This window comes from Podarcis vaucheri, assembly GCF_965113315.1.
Source record: "Podarcis vaucheri genome assembly, chromosome: 16".
Classification (NCBI taxonomy): domain Eukaryota; kingdom Metazoa; phylum Chordata; class Lepidosauria; order Squamata; family Lacertidae; genus Podarcis; species Podarcis vaucheri.
Genome location: NC_138754.1, coordinates 24,036,171 through 24,060,824, shown reverse-complemented (window position 1 = coordinate 24,060,824; position 24,654 = coordinate 24,036,171). Strand labels below are relative to the sequence as shown.

At 47.8% G+C, this 24,654-nt stretch overlaps 1 protein-coding gene across 4 annotated transcripts in view; it reads left to right on the top strand.

The window, feature by feature from the left end:
- The first annotated feature begins 164 nt into the window (after positions 1 to 164).
- Positions 165 to 24,654, top strand: part of NF2 (NF2, moesin-ezrin-radixin like (MERLIN) tumor suppressor) — a 94,564-nt gene continuing 70,074 nt past the window's right edge. For 3 of the 4 annotated variants that reach the window (XM_082203225.1, XM_082203227.1, XM_082203226.1), the window contains exons 1-3: positions 1,076 to 1,546; positions 20,685 to 20,810; positions 22,967 to 23,089. In XM_082203225.1, the coding sequence (XP_082059351.1) occupies positions 1,433 to 1,546; positions 20,685 to 20,810; positions 22,967 to 23,089 (363 nt within the window). In that variant the 5' untranslated portion in view covers positions 1,076 to 1,432. Of the gene's footprint in view, positions 191 to 1,075; positions 1,547 to 20,684; positions 20,811 to 22,966; positions 23,090 to 24,654 lie in introns of those variants that run through there. The other variant, XM_082203224.1, reaches the window with a different exon arrangement.

Here is a 24,654-nt window from a genome sequence, read left to right as displayed (position 1 = left end):
CCTCCCCCCGCAAATGGCTGCCGTTCGCATTGAAACCGGAAGTATAGCTCTCGCATTCCCTCACAGATCCCTAGGCGTCAGGGGTGGATAGGGGAGGTGGGAGAGGCCCGACGTCCCGCCTCCGGGGAGGACCTCTCAGCCAATGGGAAGAGAGTGGCGAGGAGTGGCAGGTTAGGCTGTGATGGCTGAGGTGAGGGGCAGTTTCCCAGTCAGGGAGGGGGGTGGGGAGTAAGAGAAGCGCCCCAGGGAGATTCTACACCCCCCGGACACTTTGGTGGGTCCGAAAGAAGAAGGCCGCCCCTCCCCGCCCCAAAACTGCCCTCGTAGGAGCATCCTCCCCCCATTCCTGGGCGGGAGACCCTCCCCCAGCCCTTGGCGCCCCCTCCCCCAGCCCCCAAGTAGGCCCCCTAAATACCCCTCCCCGTTTCACAGTAGGAATTCTAAGTTGTCCCCCCACCCCCATTCCCATATTGAATTTTTGGGTCACCCCCCCTTTGCAACTCTCCCACCATTTCTCACTTAGAAGCCCCCCCCCCCAATTTCACTTCACCCCTTTCATGCCCCCAAATTATACCCCTCCTCTTTATACTGAGTTTCTGGGGTTGTGTATTATCATTGCCATTATCCTCCTCCTTGACTTTCCGGCAGCGTTTCCCCTCTGCCCTCCCTCCAAATTGCCCGCAGCGACATCTGCTTTGTGGAGTTGGGATCCCCTTAAAAACTCCCCACCGAAACCACTCACATTTCTTCTTCAAAAGGATGCCTTGAGACAGAAAACTCCATCCTCCCGTCCCGCCCTTGGTCGGAATTTGAGGAAACTCGTGTCTTTACAGACTCTTCTCTCTCAAAAGAACATTGCAAAACCTTACCTGCCCGCTTTTGCAACAGTGCAAAACCTTACTAAGCCCAGCCAAGGCTCAGCTCTTGCCCATCCACTATCCCCAAATCACCTCTTTTGGTCGCTGGGGACATCTCCCCATTTTTGAAGGCTGAACACAGCTGTTGGTTCATAGCAAGAGTGGCCCGGCAGCTGTGTGGGTGGTTTATCCCCCAAACATTTCTTTACATTTCCTCTTCCCCTGCCATTTTGAAAGGAGAGGTGTCCTTATTTCTATTTATCCTTTAACACCTCTATACACTTTCCTTTGACAGAGGAGATAAGCACTGAGGGGCACAGACAAGTTCTAGAGACTTGTTAGATGACCCCTTAGCTTTTTCCTCTCGCCCTACAACACCCCAGAAAAGCCAGGAAGGGTGAAGTCGTTCTCTGAGGTTTCTCTCATTTGACCCCTCAGTGTTTGCATCTTGCATCTGAGTAGAGGGGTCCGTCTCCCCCTCAAGCAGTCCTCCCATTATTGGGAACGTTTCCCTGAAGTTAGGAGGGAACGATTGCACCCTTTGGGAGCTGGGGTGGCTCCCCAGGGCTTTCGTCATGGCTGGTGCCATTGCATCGCGCATGAGTTTCAGCTCACTGAAGAGAAAGCAGCCCAAGACCTTCACAGTGCGGATTATCACCATGGATGCTGAGATGGAGTTCAACTGCGAGGTAATGGAGGTGGCTGTGTGTTTTGTTGAAGTTTGGGGTACTTGTGGTTAGAATGTTGCCTAGAGGGGTGTTGTGCATCTGTGGTGCCTTGTGCACCTCCCAAAATGCTTTATTAGTTTTATCTTGGAACCTAAGTTTAAGAAGGATGTTGAAAAGCCGGAACGTGTGCAGAGGAGGGGGACCAAGACAATCAAGGGCCTGGAAAACAAGTCTTATAAGGAATGGTTGAGGGAGCTGGGTCTGTTTAGCCTGGAGAAGAGAAGACTGAGAGATGATATGATAGTCATCTTCAAATATCTGAAGATGGAGTTCTGCTCCAAAGGATAGGAACCGAACCAATGGATTCAAATCTCAAGAAAGGAGATTCTGGCTGAACATTAGTAAGAACTTCCTGACGGTGAGAGCTGTTTGACAGTGGAATGGACTCCCTCGGGAGGTGGTCAACTCTGTGCCGTTGGAATGTTGTCTAAAAGACTCTGCCAAGGATTCTTTCGCTGTGATTCCTGTGTTTCCGGGGGTTGGACTAGATTACGCTTGGGGTCCCTTCTGACTCTACTGTTCTGTGGTCCTGTTTTAAGAGCCCTGCTTGATCAGGGCAAAGGGCCATCTAGTGTGGCGTCCTTTTCTTGCAGTGGCCAACCACCACTTGCAAGCAGGAGCCAAGTGAAACAGCAACTTGTGATTCCCAGCAGCAACTGAGATTTAGCGTGGGGCTTGCATCTGCCCTGTCTCATCCTCTGCCATAGCAATCCAAGATGGTGGTAACATCTGTCTCCTGTAGAAGAGAATGCCATAATTTAATTATGTGCTGTGTGAAGAATAATTTCTTTTGTCTGTTCTGAATCTTCCAACATTCAGGTTCCCTGGATATCCCCGAGTGCTAGTGCTGGAGAGAGGGAGAAAAAACTTTCCTCTAGCCACTTTCTTCATGCATAATTTTATATACCTCTGCCTTGTTCCCCTCCCCTTTAACTCACCTTTTCTGTAAACTGAAAAGCACCAAACACTGTCAACCGTTCTCGTACGGGAGTTGCCCCAATACTCCGTTGATGAAATGTGCATAATGGAACCCTGATGACCCTCTCATTTTTTAAAAAAGGAAAAGCTATTCTGGAATGGGTGATTTTTCAGGAGAGAGAGCTAGCAGTGTTGGTTACCTGTTCTCTACCTGCATCTTCCCCACTCCTGATTCCGCCTCTTTCTTAGGCTTCAAGCACGTACAGTATTTGGAAGAAGTGAAATAGGTTAAAGATGGTTCAGGGTATAAGAACGAAGGTCTGCAAATTGGCCATTAATGATTTTCAGCAGAAAACCAGAAGGTTAATGGCTCATTTAGAAGTGGAACATTTCTCCCTGGAATAATTAGGAGAATAAAGAGTGCTCCCAAGTATATTTATGCACAATTTTCCTGATGGTATGAGCTGTTTGACAATGGAAGAGACTGCTTTAAAAGATAGTGGCTTCTCCTTCATTTCATGTGTTTAACCAGGGGCTGAACAGTCAGCAGAGTGCCTGCCTCTGTTGGGGGGGTTGGACTAGATAACGTTTTAGATTCTTTTTTTCCCCCTGGTGGGTTTTGATTTATGGACATTCAAGGGCCAAGCGCTTTCTCCATCCTTCTGTCTTCCTCTTTGCAGGATTGATCGTGATCTTGGGGGTTGATGGTGTTAGTGAGAGATAACTGTAGGTGTGTCAATTATTACTGTGGTTGTTATAATTTATCACCCACCCTTCACCCTAAGGTCCTAGGGTGGGTGACAACAACATAAAAGCCAGTATTAGAAATGGCTTAGAACAACTTACAGTCGCCAGAAGGAAGGTGATTAAAATAGAACTAACAGGGTCTTAAATATGTATACCCCAAGTGCCAAAAGCCAAGGTGAAGCAACGTGTCTTTAGCATTCACCAAAAACTGTATAATAAAGATGCTAGACACACTTCTGCACCGTGTAGCACACAAATGAATACGGAATCTAATCAGAGGAGTACAAGGTCCAATCGGTGTGGGCGCGACCCACTCCTGACTTGCATCCGTTGGTGATGAATAGGAATAACAAGATCGGTGGTGTAACTGAAGCTGTAAAGCGAACATAGAAAGCTGCTTTATTCAGAGTCAGACCATTGATCCATCTAATGCAGTTTTATCTGCACTGACTGGCAGTGGCTCTCCAGGGTTTCAGCCGGGGATCTCTCCCAGCTCTGCCTGGAGATGCCAGGGATTGAATCAGGGATCTTCTGCAGGCAAAGCAGATGCTCTACCCCTGCTTCTCCTGTCATTGGAAGTTATCATATACCAAGACAGACTATTGTTCCATCTAGCTCAGTTCTGTCTGCACTGACTGGCAGCGGCTCCCCAGAGTCTCTCTCAGCCATAAATGGAGATGCTGGGAATTGAACCCGGGGCCTTCTGCATGCAAGGCAGGTGCTCTTCCCAAATTGCTTTCTGCCGCACGCTGGAGATTCGTCGGGTCTTGGGAGGCCAAATGCCAGTTTCAAGATCTTGCTTCTGAATTCCACTCCAGCAGCTTCCTACCGGAGCAGCTTTTGTCTGCAGGTTGCAGACCAGCAGAGGGAGTTTGTTACCAGGCTCTTCATTTCAGAAGCACTCTGGGGAGACTTCAAGCTTCTTCTTTGATGCTGGCCCAGAGCATTGTAGGCGCAGTTTGAGGTGGCTTTTTTGATACGCAGGGGCCTGTATGCAGCAGCACATTGAAGGTCAGAGCCGCCTGCGCTGGCTGCTGCGTGGAGGTGCTGTTGCTGCTTACACCACTTCTTGTGGGAAGGAACAGCCAGCAGGGGAGCTTCGTTCCCAAGCAGGACGAGGTAGCGGCAGCAGCAGCAGCATTAGCGATAAGGTGACATGATAGAAGTTCACAAGATGATCCAGGGCACGGAGAGAATGGATAGAGAACAGTGTTTCTCCCTCTCACGTAACACTATAATTCGCAGACATCCAATGAACCTGAATGTTGGAAGATTCAGATAAAAGACTTGTTCACGCAGCGCAGAGTTGAAACTATGGAACTTGCTCCCACAGGTGGCAGTGACAGCCACTGACTTGGATGGCTTTAAAAGAGGATTCGATGAGTTTTTGGAAGAAAAGGCTGTGATGACTATGCTCTGCCTCCGCGGTTGGAGGCAGTACTGCTTCTGAATACCAGTTGCTGGAAACTGCGGGAGGGGAGAGGGTTCTTGTGGTCAGGTTGTGTTACCAGACTTCCCATTGGGATATGGTTGGCCACTGAGAAAAGAGGATGCCTTTGGCCTGATCCAGCAGGCTCTTATATCCTTTTGTAGGTTGTTTAGTCAAGATGACAGTGACCCTGACCGTACGATATTATGCAGGCCTATTAGGAAGTAAGCCCCCTTTGAATTTAGTGGTACCAAATTCCCACGTATGTCCAGGAACGCAGCTTGAATCATAGAAGTATCTTCCCTTGTCCGTGGGATAATTTAGACTTCCTTACTAGCATAAAAAGTACACTGCTTTTCTCACCAAAACAAGAGCCCAAAACATAACATGATAAATAACAAGACAGGATATAAGCAGCCTTGTAAAGTACGCCACCTAATACCACAATTTTAAGAAATCTGTGTTTAGAGGCTGTGCTTTCCCAACCAAAGCACTCTACCCAAAAGCTCACTTTGAAAATGGAATCACGTCTCAACCCCTTCTGTGGCGGTCCTGGTGAATAGCAGGCTTAAAACTCAAGGAAATGACACAGTTGTTAAAATTATATCCATTATGGCCACTTTATATGGAAAGATGAAAGAGAATGCCATTATTTTCCTGCAGTATAAATAAAGCAGGGATGGGGGCCGAATGTGGCCCTTCAGTTCTCTTTCTGGCCCTGGGAATTCTGCCTAGGCTATACCCCTCTGAGGCTATACCCCTCCTAGACCCTGCTACACAGCTTCCTTGAGTGTGTTTTTTCCTAGCTGGGATGACATTGAGCTCTGATTGTGCCTCTTGTTTGTGTGGATGGAGGAGTGTGCAAGTGTGTGTAGAAACTCGGCTGTTGCACAAAGCTGGAATTTACATTTGTTGCTCCACCCACTTTGCCTCTGGCCCCACCCACCAGTGACACATGGTCCTTGGAAGGGTTGCCCCAAAGGGAAAAATCCCTTGACCCGAAAGGAAAGGAACAGAAGGCTGAATAAATCTGGAAGGCACAATCATTTGAGCTGTCAGAGTTCTGCCTCCTGTTTATTGCCTTTTAAAAGCAAATAATTTCAGGCTTTCCCCAGGACAGAGGTCTCCCCCCTCAAAGATCCACATCCATTTAGCTGTCCTTCTAAGTCTCTTCCAGCTCAGTGGTATCATATTTGCCACAAAGTGACAAGTTCTGTACGCGGGTGAGGGTGCTCAGTTCGGATTTGTGTAATGGTGTTTTGAAGAATTTCTTCTCTTCCTGTGATTTTTCCGTTCCGAATTCTTACCCTGTGGAAGTGCCAATGCTGGTCCCAGCTGATTTCCTGACCTTAACACTCTTGACAGAGAGTGCTTTTGCAAGCCTTGAGTTAAAAGCGAGCTGGAAAGCTCTACAAGAAACCGTAATAGGGGACAGTTTTGAGCTGGCAAATACATCAGAGATTACCTTACAGTTTATTACTACTTCGGAGGCTGAAATGCAGAAATTGGTGAGCTTTCTTAGCTACCTAATTCCAGCGTTTAGGTCTGAAATTGGTTAGCTTTCTTAACAATCAATAGATCACTGTTCATCAGAAATGTATTTATACTCGTTCTACGAGGAAGGCTTGTAGCTCAGTGGTAGAGCATCTGCCTTGCATCCAGAAGGTCCCAGGTTCAATCCCAGGTGGGGCTGGGAAAGACTCCCTGCCTGAAATCCTGCATAGTCGCTGCCAGTCAGGGTCGACAATACTGAGCTAGATGGACCAATGGCTTGACTCACAATATGGCACCATCCTGTGTTCCTCAGCATCCTGAGATTGTTATTTGATGAACTGGAAGAATAAAGATATGACATCCTTTAATCAATGGATTGACAATATGACATCACTTGCAACTTATGAATGGACTGCTTACAGGCACAAACGTTGTTTGGATAAGAATGATAACATTTGGAATTAGTTTATACGGACTATAGTAGGCTATTAACATTTGCATAAGTATTAGGATAATAACACTATATCAGTTTATATAAGAATGTATAGGAATATCTTTTCTTCTTCTTCTTTGGCGATCACTTGTAGCCAAGTAAGATTGTCATCCATAAACATGGTTTTAAAAGTGAGCCCGTAAGTGACTTTGGAGGCCAATTCTGGATCCACACATCCTTCCACAGTGGGGACATAGGTTTCCGGACAGGAGTTGATCATGGTGAGGGTTTGCCATGCGTGCCTTCCTCTTAGCGCGTTTATCCCTTTTGTCCTGAGTTCGAGCGACTTCAAAACCCATGACACCTTTAGTAAAGGCAAGAGTATATTATATTGCATTTGTGTGTGTGTGTGAATTTCTTATATACATCTTAGTCCCCCCTCACTTTTCTTTCTTTTTTCTGTCACTTAAAAAAAACTAAGCAACCAGCATCCTGTGTTCCTAACCTACACATTCCCTGTGGTTCTGGGACACTTTGGAGAAGGGCTGTAGCTCAGGGGTAGAACAACTGCTTTGCATGCAGAAGGTCCCTGGCGACTCCAGGTAGAGTTAGGAATGTCTCCTGCCTGAAGCCCTGCAGAGTCACTGTCAATTTTTGTAGAGAACGCTGCACTAGGTGGACCCCATGACCTGACTCAGTATAAGGGAGCTTCCTGTGTTCCTATGGATAATTCAGCACAGCAGTTAACCAAAGGCATTGGTCTTTGGGTGGTTTCCAGGTTTCAAGCGACTTCCATTGAAATCAGCCCGGAAGAGGAATAAAAGGGTGTGTTTGTGTGAGAGCGAGTTTATTCGCTTCCCGATATCTTGTTTGCTGAACGCTGTTTGCAGGAGGTGACGTTGTGTCAAACAAGTGCACTGACTTCAAAGTGCATTTGTATTGTCACTTTTCTTATTACACAGGATTCTGTTCTTCTGGGGAAGCAGGCTAGTTGCGCAAGAGCTCCACAAATTCACTTGAATTTGCCCAACGTGAATTGGCTGGCAGGTGATTAAATCCTACCTGCACAATAGTAACAGTCTCAATGTGCCTTGAGAGTGTTCTGTGTTTAGGACCGGGAGAGAGAGAGCTGACCAAATGAGGGATTGCAAAAGGCCTTTCCAGTGCAAGCCCCAAAAGTTCACAGTGATCATCTTCTCATCTCTAGGCTTATATTGTAGAAGGTAGTGAGGACAGGTAACTTCTGTATTAAGGTTAAAAAAAAGGTAAAAGACCCCTGGATGGTTAAGCCCAGTCAAAGGCAACTATGGGGTTGTGGTGCTCATCTCGCTTTCAGGCCAATGGTGTTTGCCCACAGACAGGTTTCCGGGTCATGTGGCCAGCATGACTAAACCGCTTCTGGCACAACGGAACACCATGATAGAAACCAGAGCGCACAGAAACACTGTTTACCTTCCCGCCACAGCAGTACCTATTTATCTACTTGCACTGGCATGCTTTTGAACTGCTAGGCTGGCAGGAGTTGGGACAGAGGAACGGGAGCTCACCCCACCGCGGGGATTCAAACCGCTGACCTTCTGATTGGCAAGCCCAAGAGGCTCAGTTGTTTAGAGCACAGTGCCACCCGCGTCCCCTACTTCTGTACTGTCTGTTCAACAATGGTTGAAGGATTTGGGGGGCAGGGAGAGCATAAGTGATTCCTTAACTGTGATTCCTGCATTGTTGTTGTTGTTATTTATTAAATTTCTATACCGGCCTTCATCGGAAGATCTCAGGGCGGTTTGCAGCATAAAAACATGGAATAAAACCACAAAGTATGTAATAAAAACAAGAACAAACCAAACCAATAACCCCCGTCCCACAGATTAAATGACCCTCTCTGTCCCTTCTAACTCTACAGTTCTATAAGTCTGCTGCGACACAGACAGACCTCTGCCTTCATAATAAAGCTGATGCCACTAAGGGCTGTACGCTTGGGGAGAACATGCGGTAGGTAACCCCTCTGGCCTGTGGGGCCAGCAGATGTCCTGATTTGACCCGCGAGGTCCTTTTTCCCAGCAAGGTGTTCCCTAGGATTGGTGTCAAAGAAAATCAGCCTTGCCTCCCGAGGCTGTGAGGTATTTGGAGCAGGGACCCGAATGATGCTCAGTGCATGTGGGAAAAGGTCTCAAGCCATCCGTGGCTTTAAAGGTGGAGAAGAGCACCTTGGATTGAGCCTTGAAACTAGTTGGCAGCTCACGCAAATCACGTAGAGCCAGCAGCGCGATAAAATAAGATCACCCGGGCTCCCATCAGCATTCTTGCTGCATCATGGCTGGCAACGCATGGAAGTTTCCCAGAATTTTCCAAGGGCAGCCCCACACGGAGGTTAATGTGAAATTGAGAGTCCTCAGTTGTACAAGTGAATCTAGGAGCATATTTCATTTTAGACCTATGTCGGCAATGACGGTGCCTCCAGCTGCAACTGAGTAGTGCGTTTGTGTGCGTATGTTTGCACAACGGATGGGGGCGGGGAGGCAGGTGTGTTTGTGTTTGTGCTGGGCTTACAATCTGTTTCCAATGCATAATCAGGGGTCAGCAATTTTTTTCAGCAGGGGGTCGGTCCACTGTCCCTCAGACCGTGGGGAGGGGGGGCAGACTATATTTTGAAGAGAAAAAAATGAAAATTCCTATGCCCCACAAATAACCCAGAGATGCATTTTAAATAAAAGGACACATTCTACTCATGTAAAAACACACTGATTCCTGGACCATCCGTGGGCTGGATTTAGAATGCCATTGGGCCGGATCCGCCCCCCAGGCCTTAGTTTGTCTACCCATGACATAGATTGTCTTCTTTTTTTAAGGGGTGGGAGGGTTTTACTCTGTTCAGGGCAAACTTGGAAGGGTCATTTGCCAGTAGTAGAGTTACATTTATATTTCACATACCCCCTCTTTCGAAGAAGCTGCATTGATTGCCCGTAACTTCACGATACGATTAACTGCAAATACTGAAGAGGCAACTTTTTATCCTGGCCTTTGACGTTTGATATATACAGTGGTACCTCGGTTACATACGCTTCAGGTTACAGACGCTTCAGGTTACAGACTCCGCTAACCCAGAAATAGTACCTCGGGTTAAGAACTTTACCTCAGGATGAGAACAGAAATTGTGCTCCGGCAGTGCGGCAGCAGCGGAGGCCCCATTAGCTAAAGTGGTGCTTCAGGTTAAGAACAGATTCAGGTTAAGAATGGACCTCTGGAATGATTTAAGTACTTAACCCGAGGTACCACTGTATATTTCTTAGGGCTCCCTCTATTTCTGTCACTTGTTTTAAACTGTTTCGTATTTTACATTTTTTTAACCCACCCTGGGACCTTGGGTGAAGAGAGGTCAATACATTAAAATAATAACAATGATCTTAAAAAACAGGAGGGGGAGTCTAGCTGCAGTGTGGATCAGTCCCAAGGGCAGCCCCAGGTCGAGCACATTGCAGTAATCTATGCTTGAGGCCACCAATGCTTTTTTCCTATAACAGCCTCTCCTTTCACTCCCATGAAACATCTTAACAGTGAAGCTCCATTGAAATCTTTAGTAATCTGATTTACCAACCTTTTGCGGGGGTTTGTGTCACTTTGATTTCTGGATTTTATTTTTGTTGGGTGGCCTTAATTTGAAGCTAACTGCTTTTAAAAACCATATCTGTTTAAAATGTTTGCTTTCTGTCTATTGTAAGCCACATTGCGGGCCTTCACGGTGAAAAACTAGCCTTAAGAAAAAAGGAGAGAAAAAGGTAATTATCAGTTGAACAGACCCCAGTTTCTGGTATGGATCAGAGCCAGGGATTAGACTTTCCCCTCTTTTACAGTCACAATAAATTTCTTCCGGCTGAATTAAAAAAGGAATAAGTAGGCTATAGATATCAACAGATCCCGTCTGTTTGTTTATTGAAAAGTCAGAAGCTGTCAGGATGTTTTAACCCAGTTCAATCATCATTGGAAAAACAGCTGGCGATCTGGCAAGGCTCTCATGTTGCCCGTTTAAGTTGTGATGTTGGATAAATACCCAGGGTTAAAAATAGCTGTCTTCTCTCCTCCTGGACACTTTCCTTATTTTGACCTCCCTTTCCATGCTGCTGCTACCAGGATCTGGTCCTCTACTGTGCTGCCCTTAATCTGTCTGTCTGCGCCTTGCTTCTGCTCCGACAGAGAGGGCCAGTCAAGTGCGCTTCTGTAGCTGTACCTTGCCATGTCTGCTGTCTCCTTAGAGGTTGCACAGAAATAGCTTTTAATTAAAAAGTCGTTATCAAGTTGTCGTGCAGCATAAGTAAATAAAAATAGCTTTTTTTACGGCGTCTGCTTGCAGCATAGTTAAGTGGCTCTTTAAGGGGTTGTGGGTTTTTTGTGACATCTGTTTGTTGAAGAGGGAAATGAGAGGAACTCTACTGATTTTCAAGCTCTCAGTGTCTCTGAAATATTATGGGTTTTCTTCTGTGGCTGCTGACCTAGCTCCTGCTGCTGATGTGTGATACCATTATTGGGGACTTGGCATACCCCATTATTTATCTGTTGCTTCGGATGCCAATCTCCTGGAAGATGTCTTGTAAAATGCTCCGGTATCTTTTCTAAACCCTTTTCATTGCCAACTGAGTAATTCTAGAGATACCACGGTCAGCCACAGCTGGGCACAGGATGATGACAATGTAAGAGCATCAGAAGACTTGCTGGATCAGGCCAGTGGCTCATCTAGTACAGCACCCTGTTCTCATAGTGGCTGACCAGGTGTCTGTGTGAAACCCGTAAGCAGGATCTGAGCACATGGCTGCTCCCCACCTCCTATAGTTTCCAGCAACTGGGACTCAGAAGTATTTCTCCTTCTGTGGAGGCAAAGTGTAGCCCTTGCGGCTAGTAACCATTGGTAGCCTCCTCCTCCATGAATTTGTCTCGTCCTCTTTTGAAGCCATTCAAGTGGGTGGCCATCACTGCTTCCTGTGGGAGGGAGTTCCACCGTGATAGTATCACATCCTTGTGATAGTAGTTAAAATATTCTTGCTCTAACAGGTAAGAAACACAGTGCAATAGACAGCGCTTTTCTTTTTGTGCATTTTACAAAGATTACATTATTTATCTCTGTGAGTGCCTCTGTCCCTCTGCTGTCTTTGCTGAGATCTGGAGGGGGGGGGTCTCAGCTCTGTGGCTCTCCTGTTTGCAATAGTGGTTTGATGAAGGGTGCATTTGCGGAGTCTAGAGTTGGATGATTCAGAACGGGCAAAAGGGAGAACTTATTCACGCAGCAGAGTGAAACTATGGAATTTGCTCCCACAAGAGACAGTGATGGTCACCAACTTGGATGGCTTTCAAAGAGGATTAGACAAATACACGGAGGAGGACAGGGGGAACTCACAGGAACTCAGTTTGGCATCTTTCAGGTGGGCATCCTTGCCATTCTAAGAGAACGAGGGAGGTGTTCATGATGAGTTCTGACACCTCTTTTTCTAGAAAAGTAGCAAGGGGGGAAGGATAAGGTTATCAATGATGTCTGTATTCTTCTTCCACCTTTGGAGACAATACAGTCGTACCTTGGAAGTTGAACGGAATCCGTTCCGGAAGTCCTTTCGACTTCCAAAACGTTCAGAAACCAAAGTGCGGCTTCCGATTGGCTGCAGGAACTTCCTGCAGCCAATCGGAAGCTGCAGAAACCCCATTGGACATTCGGGTTCCAAAGAATGTTTGCAAACTGGAACACTCATTTCTGGGTTTGCGGCGATTGGAAGCCAAAACGTCTGAGTACCAAGGTGTTTGGGATCCAAGGTACGACTGTAGTACAGTGGTACCTCGTGTTAAGAACTTAATTTGTTTTGGAGGTCTGTTCTTAAGCTGAAACTGTTCTTAACCTGAGGTACCACTTTAGATAATGGGGCCTCCTGCTGCTGTGCCGCCGGAGCACGATTTCTGTTCTCATCCTGAAGCAAAGTTCTTAACCCAAGGTACTGTTTCTGGGTTAGCGGAGTCTGTAACCTGAAGCGTCTGTAACCCAAGGTACCACTGTACACCTCTATATACCAGTTGCTGGCATTGCAAGTGGGGAGAGAGTGCTTTTACGTTCAGGTCCTGCTCGCAGGCTTGCACTAGGCATCTTGTTGGCCACTGCAGAACAGGATTCAGTCCCAGAAGGGCCTTTGGCCAAATCCAATAGGGCTCTTCTGAAGTTTTCCCATGACCCCTAGCCACATCCATAATTTGGAGCCACATCCATGCGGGATCCCACTCTGCAGCCTTGGCTCATCATGCCGTCCTGACTTCATCTCTATCCACTAGTGGGCTCCTCTCTCCTAACTTTTGCCATAACTTCATAGCGGGCCGTAATTGCCTGAGGAGCGGCGGTGCAGCGCTTGTAGCAAGGACACTGTCCCCATGTTAAATTGCATTATCGGAGTGACGCTTTGGCCGCCTGCCAGGTGCAAATGACTCCTGTTGCAGGTTAATAAATAATGTACACCCTGTTAATAGATTTCCGCTCCCCCTTCCCCAAACCCTTGACGTCTTGGCTGGAGAACAAGAAGAGGCCCCCCTTCTCCCATCGTCTACTGGTTGCTGAGTTTTAAGTGCTTACTCCTGTTTACTTTTAGAAAAACGACAACCAGGAGATGCTGATGAATTGCAGGCGCTCTGCACTTAGTTGAGATCATAAATCCCAGCCCTGCAAAATAACCGGCTTGCGGCACTTAGCCCTCTTTATAACCGGAGTTTATCCACGTATTCCGGCAAGACTTGCAAATATATCTAACAAACCATGTTAAGATAAAGCTAATGGAATATGACAGGACCACCTAGGAGAGAGCATTCATTCTCAAGCTGCTGGCTCAATTTGGGGTGTCTCGAGGCGGAGGGAGAGAGAGTGTGGGGGCCTCCCCCCCCGCCAAGCCCCATTACCCCCAGACGGGAGCCGGGCCGTTGCAGCCCTTGCTTTTTATAAATTATGGCTCTGCCTCTAATGCGGTTTTTATTTGGGGGATATAGCTTTATTATATCATTCTGGCCACCACTCCGGATGATGGCGGGGGGAGAGCTGTGATGAGGAGCCTTGCTTTTCTTTCGGTTGGTGGTGACCTTCGTCAGATGCGTGTGCTAAATCTCACAGCCGTGGTGAGCAAGACTAATGGAGTGGATTGTTAGGAATTCAGAAAGCTGCTTAAGACAGTGGTACCTCGGGTTAAGTACTTAATTCGTTTCGGAGGTCCGTTCTTAACCTGAAACTGTTCTTAACCTGAAGCACCACTTTAGCTAATGGGGCTTCCTGCTGCTGCCATGCTGCTGGAGCACGATTTCTGTTCTCATCCTGAAGCAAAGTTCTTAACCCAAGGTATTATTTCTGGGTTAGCGGAGTCTGTAACCTGAAGCATATGTAACCTGAAGTATATGTAACCCGAGGTACCACTGTACTGAGTCAGACTGTTGGTCCATCTGGATCAGGCTTGTCTACACTGACTGGCAGCAGCTCCCCGGGCAGAGGTCTTTCCCAGCCTTACCTGGAGAGGCCGTCGGGAATTGAACCTGGAACGTTCTGCATGCAAAGCCACTGAACTACCACCGGTGTTAGAAACTCAGATATATAAGCTAGGCTTTAAACCAGGCTTAGAGTTGCCAAAACAGAATGGCTCATTGCCATTTTGGGGCCACACAGCTTGGAATTTTTATTTTTCAATTTGACTTTTCGGTTCCTGAAATTCATTCTGATTGGGCAGATAAAATATAACAGAATTCTACAGGATGTGTTGGTGGTGTGTGAAAACAGTCAAGATCTAAGGATCCCCAGGCAAGCACCTCCAGATGGTATAGGCGTCAGGCGCCATCCTGGCGCCTGGGCATCTTCACTTGATCACAAGTGGTTGATAGCCAGGTGCACAACGCACCTGGCACCTGCCAAATTTTGAACAATCACTACCACCCTTCCCATAAAATAAAGATTCTAGTCTTTATGGGTTTTAACTGAGTTATATAGGAAGCTACTTTATACTGAGTTAGATCATTGGTCCATATTGTCTACACTAACTGGCAGTGGCTCCCCAGGATTTCAGGCAGGGGTATCTACTGGAGATAATAGGGGTTGAACCTGGAACCTTTTGCGCCCAAAGCAAGTGCTCTGCCATTGAGCAACGGCTCTTCCTGGTTTCCAAATGTTGATCGGAGGGTGCCAAGTCTGCTTTGACTTAGTGAGCACAAGGAACAGGAATGGGTTGAAACAAAACCCCACACAGGGCTTAAGAGCGGGAGATATGATTGATGGTAAAAAGGGCTGTATTTTGATTGCTGCGAATGTCCAGCTAGAGTGTTCGCTGTGGTTTTCCAGGTACTGACATGATCACTGCCTATACTGTGAGCTCAAATGGTGCCCCCAAAAGATTTCGGTCACGTCTACACCGTTGCTTTAACGCACATGGTTTCTCTCAAAGAATTCTAGGCTGTAGAATTCCTAGAGCTACAATTCCCAGCCGCCCTTAGCAAACTACAGTGCCCAGAATTCTTTGGGGGAAATGATGCGCTTCGAGTGTGCTTTAAAGGTACAATGCGTACACAGCTTGAATGTAGATGTAAAAGTGATCAGAATAAACACCTGAGGCTGCTCAAACGCCACACAACACACAGTTTCTTCTAAATAATCCTAACAAACTGTAGTTTACCATTGCAGAGCTACAATTCCCAGCACCCTTAGCAGACGACAGTTCCCAAGATACTTTGGGGAAAAGCCACACACTTCAAATGTACAGTTCAGCTTCTCCGAATTGGTTTTTAGCATCCAAGCGAAGGAATCCTACCATATGGAATGAGCAAAGGAGTGCCAGTAAAGTTTGATCTTAGTTAAGCTAATTGCGGAAAGACGCCGAATGCAGATTGGTTGTTGAGCCAGTTGCTATGCGCAGGTCCGTCTCGGAATCTATGGCTCTCCCAGCAGCCGTTAAATTGGTGTTACGGCACTTGTGAGTCAAGGCATAAAAACCTAATAGCACCAGCAGCCATCAAAGTGCCTGTTTATGTCTGCGGGGCCAAACTGCCGCTGCGGGGCAGAGTAGGGCGGAAGGCTCACTGCTATAAAATGTCGGCGATCAATATCTAACAATTAGAAATCATCCAAATCTCTCTCTCTCTCTCTGTGTGTGTGTCCCCACTGCCACATCCCTGTCCTATGCACTAAACGCGATGCCTGAAAATGGTCCAAGAACTTCCCCGTTAGCTTTGTGCGGGCTTACATAACACCCCACATCATTTGTAGTCTGCAGACAGGCTGCCGCTTCCGGGAGGGAGGGCTTCCGCATCGTTTGTAGTCTAAAGCGCGGCTGGAGTTTGAAAACACCAATTCCACAGGGTGCAGACCCTGCATCTGTGGATGAAAGCCTCTTTTCCTTGGCAAGGCTTCTGCAGGAGCCCTGCATTTGCAAGCCCCTCCTTTCGCCGCCACTTTCCACTCCAGTGAATGGACGGGTCGCTTCGCCACGTGGCGTCATGCACTCCAGGGCTCTCATTTCACCGTTCTGTCTTGGCAACATCCATTTGTAAATCCAGTGATTCTGTTTGCTTGTCTTTCCGTTGCATTTCTTCTCTTCAACTGCATTTCTCTCCTGATGCTCGTTTGTGGCTGCTCCACTGTCAGAGGCAGCAATGATTCTGTTCATTGTTGTTGGAGACCACAGAAGGTGCTCTTGCGGTCGGGTCCTACTTACCTTTTTCTCCCACAGGCATCTGGCTGGCTTCAGTGAGAACAGGATGCTAGGCAGGGTGAGCCATTGGCCTCATCCACCAGGGCTCTTATGATACTCTCATATTTTTGAGCTCAAGGCTATTGGTGACACCAAATGCCAGCAAACCCAGGGGCAAAGGAAGGCTAACCAGCCCCCAGTGTGGGGTGCCGGGGGTGGGGCAAACCGCCTGGTGGCACATGCGCTGCTGCGTACTGCGCATGCACGTGCACAGTATGTAGCGGTGCCGCACATGCGCTGCGCAACCGTTTGCTGATGGCGCCGCTTAAGCGCCGCACGGACGGCGGTGGGATGCCACCACCACCGCTCGCTGCAGCAGCCACGAGCGGCGGATCCTTCGCACGTGGCTGTGGCGGCACGATGGTGGTGGGGCGAGCCCCCTGCAGGGTGCCTTGTCACCCCCTCAGAGATGGCACCTGGAACGGACCGCCCCCCCGTCTCCCTTCCTCCGCCACTGAGCAAACCAACATGTTCACAAGCCATTATTCATTCTCCCCTCCCTTGGCGTAGTAGGCAGCGCTGACCCACACGGTGGCTGCTTCACAGGGCTGGTATTCCCATCCCTCGGTCTTAATTTGTCCAGTTTTATTTCTCTTGTAATCACTAAGTGAAGCTAAACACTTTGAAATGGCCGAGCTCGACTCATCCTGTGCTTGCAGCTGGCATCTGTTCATTGTTGGTAATGAACAACCTCTCCACCCCCAACGTATGAAATGGAATATTTTCCACCAGAAAATAAGGCACTGGGGGTGGGGGTGGGATTCACATCAGTGGTACCAGAAAGGATTTTGGCGCCGGGGGTTGGGGGGTGCTAGGCAAAAGGAATTGAGATTAAAACCTCTGTTTGATGCAGTGGGGAGCAGCAGCCACAAGTGGGCAGTGTGCAATAACAGCTGGAGAAGGGAGAGCAGCTGGAGCAGAGCTGTTGTGCCATGTGTGAGGATTAATTTTGAATGCTATGCCGGTGATCCTAAGACTTGAGAGATACTGACAAGGTGGGAGGGAGGCCCCCCTGCCTTAATGCTTCAGAAGAGCAGCCATATGCCTCTCCCTGCAATTTTATCGATTCCCAGAGGTAGAAAAGCACCAGGATCTCGCTCGCTTTATTTCCTACTGGTGTACCATCTTTTCTTAAACAAGCCAAAGCTTTCTTTTTGTACTGTTGATATGCAGCCATTTGAAAGACCACAGCTTCTTTGACTGCTCCAATTTCCCTTACTCCAGGTGAATTTCTCTGCTCCCTGCTAACCCAAAGTGAACGTGTGGGTTTGCTTTATTGGACTACCTCCCCTTGTTAACCTGGCAGCTGGAGCTGCTGCTGTCGAGACTTTTCTTTCAGGGACCCTGCAGCCTTTTCCTTGGAAGGCCTTTTTCTGACGAGGGCCGCACTCGCTTAGCGCTGACCTGTCGGGGGGGGGGGGCGAGGGCACTTCCTCATACAGAGCATGGTTAAAGTATGGAACGTGCTGCCGCAGGAGGCGGCGATGACTACTGGCAGACCAAGATGGCTTTAAAAGAGAATTAGACAAATTCATGACAAATTCATCAGCTCGGCCTCAACAGCTGAAGGCAGCAATGCTTCTGAATACTAGTTGCTGGAAACCACAGAAGGGGAGAGGGTGCTTGTGCTGGAATCCTGCTTTTGGGCTTCCCATTGGGGCATCTGGTTGGCCACTGTGAGAGCAGGATGCTGGGCCAGATGGGCCACAGGCTTGATCAAGCAGGGATCTTTTTAGGTCTCCATTGGCGGATGATGAGGCATTTGATTTCCGGCCCTTGACATCCTTCTCCCTCCCTCCTCACCCAGTAGGCTGATGAGGAAGAGATGGAAGACTCTTTCCAGATGTCTCAAGGAAGGGCTTGTGGAATTAGGCCAAGGGGTGCATGTGGTCTTCGGTCTGTAGCTCATCCCCTAACTTCTGTAAGGGTAGCCTGGGTATGGGAGGCTGAACTCAGCCCTGGCTAGATGTATGTCAGTATAATACAGTCGTACCTTGGAAGTCGAATAGAATCCATTCCAGAAGTCCGTTTGACTTCTGAAACGTTCGGAAACCAAAGCGCGGCTTCTGATTGGCTGCAGGAAGCTCCTTCAGCCAATCAGAAGCTGTGAAGGCCCCGTTGGACTTTCAGCTTCCAAAAGAATATTCAAAAACTGGAGCACTCAGTTTTGGTTTTCGATCGTTTGGGAGCCAGAACGTTCGATTCCCAAGGCGTTCAGGAGCCGAGGTATGACTGTAATAGGTTTTCAAGGAAGTCCGTATCTTCCCTTCATTAGAATATAAGAAGAGCCTTGCTGGGTCAAGCCAAAGGCCTGGCCTGTGCAGCATCTTCCTCTCCCAAACCAGATCACCTTTGGCCAACCAGATGTCCAGATGGGAAGCCCACAAATAGTCCCTGAACACAACAGCACTCCCTCCCCATTTGTGATTCATCAACTGATGCTCAGAGGCATGTTACCACTGACAGCAGAGGAGGGAGACCATAACATAGAGCCAGGGTGGTGTAGTGGTTAGAGTGTTGGACTAGGACCTGGGAGACCAGGGTTCAAGTCCTTAGTCGGCCATGAAGCTCACTGGGTGATGTTGGGGCTAGTCGCTCACTCTCAGCCTAAACTAGCTGTTGTGGGGATTAAATGAGGAGGGGTGGAGGGGGAAACCATATATGACACTTGGAGCTCCTTGGAGATGGGATATAAATGCAATAAAATATGTAGAGCCCTACTGGATCAAACGTGAGGCATCTCTTCCAGATATCCTGGACCCAATCATACATAACAAAACCAGTCCCTGCATATAAAAGTCATCTGTCTCTGCTCCTTTCTAATACTTTCCTTTTGTTACCTGCTTTCCTATAACCACAGCATTAAAAAGCCCATGCTTTAATGCCTCCTCTCCAACTGCTTAATTGAATAATAATGCATATATGGGAAGGGAACGCAATTGCCACTCTAAAGAGAGAGTGAAGGCTTAATCCTCAGGGTAACTGCCTGATCAGGTTGCTTTAGCTGTCTCCATATTTCTATGAGCATTGCTCTGCTTACATAACCCATCTCCTTCTCCCTTGCTGCCCTGCATGCTCAAAATGTCTTCCCAAACACCTACAATGTGCCACTTCCATTCAGTGGAAGATGTGCAAAGTTAACCCGGTAGAAAGCACACAGGGATCCCAACGAGTGTACATATCCTTATGAAATGGGATGCATGATTTAGAGCCTTAAATCTAAATTTGCTGCTGCAACAGGGCACAGAGACTAACCGATTGCTACCCTGCAGAAGAGCAACTAAATTTTGAGATGTGTATGCCACTGGTTATTCTTTTTTCCCCTCCCACCGTTTTTGAGTGAAGCATTCAATTTGTCAGTGAATTCCATAGTTGTTGTGGTTCTTATTGAATTTTTTTACTAGCAAGTCCCAGAGTGGGTTGCAATGATTTAAAGTACAGAATTGAAAACAGTCAGAACTAGTTAGTCAGAGGGATAGGGTAGGCTCTGGATCCCCACATCTCAGGAGTCAAAGGCTGGGGTAAAGAGGGGCATCTTCAGCATTTGGTGAAAGTTGTGTAGGGAAGGTTCTAGATGCACCTCTGTTGGGAGTTCCACAACTTAGGGGTTGCCACAGAGAAGGCCCTCTCCTAGGTCACTCCCTGCTCCCCCTGAACTTCTGAGGGTTGCATAAGTACATAAGAAGAGGCTGCTGGATCAGGGCAATAGCCTATCAAGTCCAGCATCCATGATGGCCACTGATATTCCTCTTCCAGGTAACCCTCAAGGAGGACCTGAGGCCAAGAGCCCTCTCCCCTCCAGTGGTTTCCAGCAATTCAAAAGCACTGCTTCCTCCTCAAAACCATGGAGACAGAGAATAGCCATCACGGCTAGAAGCCATTGATTGCCTTCTCCTCCATGGAGTTGCAGCTGTTCTGCTCCTCCTTGCAGCTGTCCTGTGGAGCAGTGTATGAGTCACCCAAGAGATTGTCAGCTGCAACGTCCTTGATGGCAGGAGCATTTGCCCACCAGACAGGAACCCAGTTGGAAACCCCTAAATCAGAGATGGGGAACCTGCAGCCTTCCAGATGTTGTTTGATCCCCAACTCCCATAATCTCCAACTGTTGGCCGCGTTGCCTGGGGCTGGTGGGTGTTAGTTTCCACAACAACTGGAGGACTCATAGGTCCCTGCTTTAAATGTTACAGAACAAGCAATCCCTGTGTTGCTTTTGTTCTTCTCCCATAGAGATCTTATTTCTGCTTTTTCCAGTCTGGCGGTGGCGATGGACACGACCACACATTGTCCAAAGCAAACTTATATCTGGGAGCAGGAGGCTGTAACTTTTGTTATCCTTTTCTGCAGGTCAAGTGGAAAGGAAAGGACCTGTTTGACCTGGTGTGCAGGACACTGGGACTCCGCGAAACGTGGTTCTTTGGGCTGCAATACATGATCAAAGACACAATGGCGTGGCTCAAGATGGATAAGAAGGTAAGGACGGAATGTTCTTGTGGACATTTCACAGAGCTGAATGTTGGAAGGTTCAGGGCAGAGAAAAGGAAGGAGTTCTTCCTGCAATGCACAGTTTAACTAAGGAACTCGCTGCTACAGGGAGAAGTGATGGCCACCAACTTGGATGGCTTCAAAAGAGGATTAGGCAGATTCATGGAGGAGAAGATGATCAATGGCTATTTGCCAGGATGGCTGTGTTCTGCCTCTACAGATGCAGAGGCAACAGTGATTCTGAATATAGGAAGGGAGAGTTCTCTTGTGCTCAAGTCCTGCTTGCGGGTTTCCCATGGGTATCTGGTTGGCCACTGTGAGAACAAGATGCTTGACTAGATGGTTGTTGGCCTGATCCAGCAGGCTCTTCTTACGTTCTCATGGATTCCATGGGGACCAGCTTCTTAGTAAACTAGCCGTAAGATTACTGCCTCCGATTCCTAGGTAGCAAGTGGCTGCGAGTTCATTCCTGTAGCTCAGCTGTAACTTTTGCACGGTAAGCCTGAGTGTTAACTATAAGTCAAGGCTAGCATATCTGAGCTGCATGTAGTACTGGCTAATTCTCACTGGGGAAGCTTGCTTCGAGATGGCTTTCCTCTCCTTAATCTGTTCCCAGGCAGCTGAAGTTGGATGACATTTCGGGACCAGACGTATGTTGTGCATTAAGAGTGTTTACTCAGCGCACCGTTCCCTCTAGCTGGATGTGTTTGCCTTGACTGATGGGACTTTGTACTGTCTGCTACAAAATCTGTTGAAGGCAGCGGTGTGGTGCCAAGCAAATGCTTATGTCTTAACTAGCGACCTGGGGCTTTAAGCTACACTGCAGTTTCCTAACTAGGGAGGCTCCGAGTATCAGAAGCATTGCGGAAAATAAAGAGCAAGGCCACACCAAGATAAGAGCGAGGAAATCTTTATTGGTGGATGTCCAGTTTCTCTGGAAAAATAGTAAAAAGTCTTGAGTGTGTCTAAATGTTTAGAAAGGCCTAGAAAGCACATGGGGGGGCAGATCCGCAGGCCAGCTCTTGCGCCAGGGGAGCATATCAGGAAATCTTAAATACCCATTGCTGAGTATTTATTTCATAAAATTTATACGCTGCTTGATTGTAAATAAATCCCTCAACATGGTTTTCAATTAAACAATAATCAGCAAAAAGAAAAATTAACAGCTCCAATCTAAGACTTTAAAAAAGTGAAAATAGCAATGGGCTGAGAACAGATTTAAACTCGCATCAGTTTTCTAAACATCTGAGTTGGTCTGCTGAAACAAAAGTGTTTTTAGAAGGACCCGAAAAGTGAAGGTGCGTGCCTGATATCAATAGACAGGGAGTTCCAAAGTGCAGGTCCTGCCAAATGTGGAATGTGTATTATGTGGCACCTGTAAAAGCGCCAATTGAAGGGGTTGAGTAGGTGTATATGGGGCAAAGTGATCTAGTAGGGGAATTATTAAATATTCCTTTAAGAGAATGAAGGACTGACCCACACCATAAGGATAAAGCATATCCCAAGCACATTTGAAAAATGTGGCTTCCTCCAAAGGATCCCAGGAATTGTAGTTTGCCACTCACAGAGCTACAATTCCTGGCATCCTTAAGAAACTTCAGTGTCCCAGGATTCTTTGAGAGAAGTCCTGTGCTTTAAACAGGTCCAGCACTGAGGGCCTTCTGGCCGTTCCCTCACTGCCAGAAGCGAAGTTACAGGGAACCAGGTAGAGGGCCTTCTTGGTAGTGGCGCCCGCCCTGTGGAACACTCTCCCACCAGATGTCAAAGGAAAAACCAACTACCAGACTTTTAGAAGACATCTGAAGGCAGCCCTCTTTAGGGAAGCTTTTAATATCTGAAGGACTATTGTATTTTAATATTTTGTTGGAAGCCGCCCAGAGTGGCTGGGGAAAACCAACCAGATGGCGGGGTATAAGTAACAAATTATTATTAGTATTATTGACGTATGTGTAGATTTGCCCTACCTTGTAAGGCAGCGTAGCAACTGGACTTCTGAATCTGCATTATGCTGCAGCATAATGCTTTGTGCCTCTGAACAGTTGCTGGAGTTTGGTTTGCTCTGTTCGGTGTTCAGAAACTAAATGTGATGGTCAAGGCTTTTCATACATTCTTCCAAGAGATAAAAGGGAGATCTAATTCTGCAGGTCCTGGACCACGATGTTCCAAAGGAGGAGCCAGTCACTTTTCACTTCCTGGCCAAGTTTTACCCAGAGAACGCAGAGGACGAGCTCGTTCAGGACATCACTCAGCACCTATTTTTCCTTCAAGTAGGTGTTTTGTAAGGGAGACTCATGTTTGCTTGACCCAGCGGGAGGGAAAAGTACTTTCAAGTCGGAATGGAGGCTTTGCATATTTTGGCAGCCAGGAGGCAGCTGTTGTTTCTGACTTTGAAAATCCAGCATCTGAAAGGGAGCCCTTAAGGGTTTAATTCTGATGCATTGCAAGGGGTTGGACAAGATGTCCCTTGGGGTCCCTTCCAACTCCACAGTTCCAATTCTGGGATTCCAGGGTCAGAGGTGAGAGTGGGTGGAGCTGTGGGTGTGAGCCTTAGCTTTGCACAGTAAGCCATAATCCAGCGTGGTATAGTGGTTAGGTACGCAGGTGGCGCTGTGGGTTAAACCACAGAGCCTGGGACTTGCCGATCAGAGGGTCGGCGGTCCGAATCCCCGCGATGGGGTGAGCTCCCATTGCTCGGTCCCTGCTCCTGCTAACCTAGCAGTTCGAAAGCACGTCAAAGTGCAAGTAGATAAATAGGTACCGCTCCGGCGGGAAGGTAAACGGCGTTTCTGTGCGCTGCTCTGGTTCGCCAGAAGTGGCTTGGTCATGCTGGCCACATGACCCAGAAGCTGTACGCCGGCTCCCTCGGCCAATAAAGTGAGATGAGCGCCGCAACCCCAGAGCCAGTCACAACTGGACCTAATGGTCAGGGGTCCCTTTACCTTTACCTATAGTGCTTACAGGGTTGGACTTCAGCCTGAGACCAAGGTTCAAATCCTCATTCAGCCGGTCACTACCTCTTGGCCTACCCTACCTTGCAGGGGTGTGGTGGGGATTAAATGAGGAGGAAGGGGAGAACCATGTATGCCACCTTAAGATCATTGGAGTAAAAGCTGGGATATAAATGCAATAAATATATAAATAAGAAACCAGAGGCTTTTACACCCCCCACCATCTAGGAAGAGAAGATGTTATTACAGTTGAAGGACACATCCCAATGTGACTCGCAAAGGATGTGGAAGGGGACCAGTGTTGGGTGTGGCATGCTTTTGGAAGAGTCCCAAGGCTAAGGTCTAGAGGACTGCATTTCCCTGCCCTAGTCTACAATGTTGTGCCTGGATCAGGGGGGAGAAGGCTTGGTCTATTCCTGCTTCAGTTGGATATTTCTATGGGAAATAGAAATTTCTATGGGATGTTGGGTTAAGTTGCTGCCTTGGAGCCACCATTTCCCCCACTGTAAAATGGGAGCAGTGACCTACCTTGCTGTGCCAAACAATATTTTGCATGTTTAAACGGGGGGCGGGGTGGGGGCGGCATCAATTTGGGTTTGGATCCATACTTGGTTGTATACATAGAGTAGACCAGGGATTGGCAGCCTAAGGCCCATGGGCCACAAGCTGCCCATGGGGATCGTTTAACCGGCCCAGGAGCCGCCCCCGAACAGAGCCACCTACCTGGTGGGTCCCCATCCGCTGCGCTAAATCGGTGCAGCGCGGCGACTTGCTTCCGCAGCGCAGAAAATCACACCTGCGCAGGCGCTGGAAATCTCAGGCGCGCGCGCAATCTGGCCCAAAGAGGGATCTCTGCTAGAGTGAACCAGCCCAGGCGAGGTAAA